This window comes from Nematolebias whitei, chromosome 12 (assembly GCF_014905685.2).
Source record: "Nematolebias whitei isolate Nwh7 chromosome 12, NemWhi1, whole genome shotgun sequence".
NCBI classification, from domain to species: Eukaryota; Metazoa; Chordata; class Actinopteri; order Cyprinodontiformes; family Rivulidae; genus Nematolebias; species Nematolebias whitei.
In genome coordinates, this window is record NC_056509.1 from 47,421,781 (window position 1) to 47,426,206 (window position 4,426).

General features: G+C 49.7%; 1 protein-coding gene across 2 annotated transcripts in view; it reads left to right on the plus strand.

The window, feature by feature from the left end:
• The window catches only part of kidins220b (kinase D-interacting substrate 220b), an 18,621-nt gene that overhangs the window by 8,298 nt on the left and 5,897 nt on the right, over positions 1-4,426 (plus strand). For both annotated transcript variants that reach the window (XM_037685988.1, XM_037685989.1), the window contains exons 15-23: positions 597-762; positions 837-988; positions 1,539-1,828; positions 1,930-2,070; positions 2,144-2,378; positions 2,874-2,965; positions 3,546-3,690; positions 3,772-3,934; positions 4,025-4,203. In XM_037685988.1, coding sequence (XP_037541916.1) covers positions 597-762; positions 837-988; positions 1,539-1,828; positions 1,930-2,070; positions 2,144-2,378; positions 2,874-2,965; positions 3,546-3,690; positions 3,772-3,934; positions 4,025-4,203 — 1,563 coding nt within the window. The remainder of the gene's footprint in view (positions 1-596; positions 763-836; positions 989-1,538; positions 1,829-1,929; positions 2,071-2,143; positions 2,379-2,873; positions 2,966-3,545; positions 3,691-3,771; positions 3,935-4,024; positions 4,204-4,426) is intronic.

A 4,426-nucleotide genomic window follows, 5' to 3' on the forward strand; every position in this document is an offset into this window, starting at 1 on the left:
GTTCAGCTGTTCGTCCAGCTGTTGGTTCAGCTGTTCGTCCAGCTGTTGGTTCAGCTGTTCGTCCAGCTGTTCGTTCAGCTGTTCATCCAGCCGTTCATCCAGCCGTTCATTCAGCTGTTCATCCAGCTGTTCATTCAGCTGTTCGTCCAGCTGTTCATCCAGCTGTTCGTCCAGCTGTTCATTCAGCTGTTCATTCAGCTGTTCGTCCAGCTCTTCGTCCAGCTGTTCGTCCAGCTGTTCATTCAGCTAGTATTTTTTATATATTATTTAGTTGGTTTTTTTTGCAGCTCTTCTCTGTGTTTAGTTTATACCTAGTTTTTCACCTTTTGCTACTTGTAGCTATTAGCTCATGCTTTGCTTTTAACAACCCTTTCAGGGATTTAGCTATCCTTTAGCTATTTTTATCTAGCGTCTTTCTGCTTTTAGTTAGCATTTTGTTACTTTAGCTTTTAGCTCGTGCTTTTTAGTTTCTAGCAACAAATTGTTTGCTGCTAAAAGCTGCTTTTTAGCTTTTAAACTTTCAGCGTCTTCGGCAGGTTTCAGCTGTTCAGATATTTCAAACCATTTTGTTCGGAACACGTTTGTGTCGTCCGCAGTGGTCGTGTACTTCGGTGGGCGCAGGGAGGGCGAGAACTGGACGTGGGCGTGGCTCCTCAGCACCCGTCTGGCTCGTCACATCGGGTACCTGGAGCTGCTGCTGAAACTGATGTTCGTCAACCCGCCGGAGCTGCCGGAGCAAAGCACCAAAGCTCTACCGGTCAGGTACGGCTCACGGTCCTGTAGTTAAAACCAGAGGGAACCTCCAGAAACTGACGCCAGACCAACTTGTCCTGCAGGTTCCTGTTCACGGACTACAACCGCCTGTCCAGTGTCGGAGGAGAGACGTCGATGGCCGAGATGATTGCGACGCTGTCAGACGCCTGCGAGAGAGAGTTTGGCTTCCTCGCTACACGCCTGTTCAGGGTGTTCAAGACCGAGGAGACACAAGGTACGGCTCGCTGGAGACCCAGGAGACTCCTGGTCCTGAGGTCTCGAGTCCTGCTTGATTTCTCGTTGCGTTTTGGCAACATTTTGAGGAAACGTGTTTCCATTTTCTTTGCTTCTCAGGCAGATTTGGAACGTGTTGGTTTTGTTTTTGGACAAACACAATTTGTAGAAGACCTTTAACGAAGCTAGAAGTAGCTGACGGCTGGAGCAAGAAAAGAATCGTTCAAGTAAAAGTCAAGTCTGAGATTGTCATTGTACGTTTCTATACAATGGTGAAATTAGTCTCTGATCGCAAGTCGGCTGCTCTGCCTCGACCCCATCTCGGCCCCCAAAACAAACAGAACAAAAGTTAACATTGGAAAAGCAGTAGCTTAAAGCTAAAATTAGCCTAAGAGTAGCTAAAAGCTAAAATAAGAAAAGCAAGATCCAAAAGTTAAAAAAGTTCAACCTTAAACAAACAGAATCGATGCTAACACTCAAATTAGCAGAAGAGCTAAAGGTTAAATCTACAAAAACACAGCTAAAAGATTCTTCTATGTCATTTCCTGCAGGAAAGAGGAAGTGGAAGAGGACATGCTGCCTGCCGTCCTTCGTCCTCTTCGGCTTCGTCCTGGTCTGCCTGGTCACCGGCATGGCGCTGCTGGCCGTCTTCAAGGTGGACGGCGAGAACCAGACGGTGAACGCCGTCCTGATCGCCATCGGCAGCGTGGTGGGGCTGGCCCTGCTTCTGAACTGCAGGACCTGGTGGCAGGTCACCGACTCGGTGCTGAACTCGCAGAGGAAGCGGCTGCACGGCGCCGCCAACAGGATGCACAAACTGAAGAGCGAGGGCTTCATGAAGGTGAGGGGGCGGGGCCTCAGAAAGGACAGTCAGCCGAATGAGTGGTTTTAGCTCATCGGTCTGTCTCTCTTGTCGTCTTCTTGTCCTGGTTTTGTCTCCAGGTGCTGAAGCACGAGGTGGAGCTGATGGCGAGGATGGCGAAGACCATCGACAGCTTCACGCAGCACCAGACCCGGCTAGTGGTCGTCATCGACGGTCTGGACTCCTGCGAACAGGACAAAGTTCTGCAGATGCTCGACACGGTGAGGACTGAACACCGTAGCACCAATGTTTTATTGTGAAAGGACAGGAAGTTGATGGCATGTTTGTGTGCAGGTCCGCGTGTTGTTCTCCAAAGGCCCCTTCATCTCTGTCTTCGCCAGCGACCCGCACATCATCATCAAAGCCATCAACCAGAACCTGAACAGCGTCCTCAGGGACTCCAACATCAACGGACACGACTACATGAGGAACATCGTCCACTTGCCCGTCTTCCTCAACAGCCGCGGACTCTCCAGCGCCAAGATTTGTGCCGCCGCGCCCGCCAACGGGGACGCTGCCAACTCTGAAGGTAACCACGGCAACAGACGGCAGCCTAAACGTTCAAAGGGATCTGTGACTTCCTGCACATGTTGACCTTGAGATGTAACTTCTCTATTTTCCTAAAGTTGTTGTTTGTGACACGTGAAAACTCTTTGTTCGTTACATTTTTCACCCGAGGACGTCGCCGTTGTTTTACCGGAACAATGCATTCTGTGTTGATGGCGTACATCGGTTGTAGCAGAGACTGAAACACGAGGAGTCGGGGACGAAAAGTTTTAATGTGACGATAAAGAACGTCTGAGATTAAGCTTCAAGCTGAGCGGAGCCTCGCAGCAGCCTGTCGACGTCATTTACCCACAATGCATTGCAGAGTAACAAAAATAAAATGTCAGTGTGTAATAAGTGTATTTATTTTAAATTATAAATCAAAGCGGTCTACGGTGTTTTTACGGTCTTGTTTAATAAATAAGGTCAGTTGTTCCGACGTTTTACTGAAACGTTTGTGACGTTTTGTTCTTTTCAGCCGGCTGGCACGAAGAACTGGACCGGAAACTTTCCCAGCACAGTTTGGGAGAACTCACAAAGTTCGGCAGCAAATCGACTCTGAACCGACGGGTAAGATGGAGAGGTTCTGTCCAGCAGAACTGACCGGGTCGACGACGACGACGCTCGTGTTCCAGAGCCAAAAGAAATTCTTCTAAAAAGAGCAAAATGAGAGAAAACCTCAGAAATCACAACTTTATGTCTTTTGTTTCTGTGGAAAATAATTATAATATTCCCGTCTTAAATTCTCAATCAATGTTCAAACAAAACCTGAGAATTTTACTGAGATTTATTTTAAAATTTTCTAGAAAAAATAAACTTTTCTGGGTCGTTTTGCTGGAACTTCAAAGCAAAAGAAACTTTTTATATTTCAATCTCCTTGAAAACACCAGAAAACTCCGTTTTAATCTTGAACATTTTTGTCTTAATTCACAGAAAATTTAACTTTTTTCTCTCAAATTCAGGATTTTCCAGCGAAAGAAGTTTTTAACGTAAATACGTGATATTAATGTCGACCTTTAGCCCCGCCCACCTGCTCGTGTCCTTCAGCGCGTCAAGATGCTCTTCAAGATGGCCGCTGATTGGCTGCAGGTTTGACCTTTCAGTTCGGTCTCTTAACGTGTTGGTGGTCATGTGACCCGTTTGGCTCCAGGACACGTACCGGCGGCGCCAGGTGCAGCGCTCGGTGACCCGTCAGATGTCCTTCGACCTGACGAAGCTGATGGTGACAGAGGACTGGTTCAGTGACATCAGCCCGCAGTCCATGAGGCGCCTGCTGAACATCGTCTCCGTCACAGGTGAACCAGAACCTCCTGAGCTCCGGGTCCGACCCGGTCCTGGCTGTAGATAACTCCGCCTCTTTCTGTGTGTGTGTCCAGGTCGTCTCCTGCGGGCCAATCAGATCAGCTTCAACTGGGACCGCCTGGTGTCCTGGATCAACCTGACGGAGCAGTGGCCCTACAGGACCTCCTGGATCATCCTGTACCTGGAGGAGACCGACGGCGTCCCCGACCAGGCCACGCTCAAGTCCATCTACGAGAGGTCAGAAGTCATGGTCACTCGGGTCGGTGTTGCCGTGGGAAACCTGAACCAGAACTGGTCCGACAGCAGCTGACATGTTTTGTTTCTCAGGGTGTCCAAGAACATCCCGACCACCAAGGATGTGGAGCCGCTGCTGGAGATCGACGGAGACGTCCGCAGCTTCGAGGTCTTCCTGTCCTCACGAATGCCCGTCCTGACGGCCCGGGACATTCGGACCTTCCTGCCGTGTACCGTCAACCTGGACCCCAAACTCAGAGAGATCATCGCAGGTAAGACCCGGAGTTTTACCTGGAGCTACAGATTACAGGTCCATCAGGGGGTTCCTCTGCTGGCTGAGCCAGGTGCTAGAACGTCCCGCTAGGACGTCCCGCAAGAACAAGCTTGTCGACGTCAAGCTAGGATGTCCCGCTAGGACGTCCCACTAGAACGTCCCGCTAGGACGTCTCGCTAGGACGTCCCGCTAGAACTAGCTTGTCGACGTCCCGCTAGGAC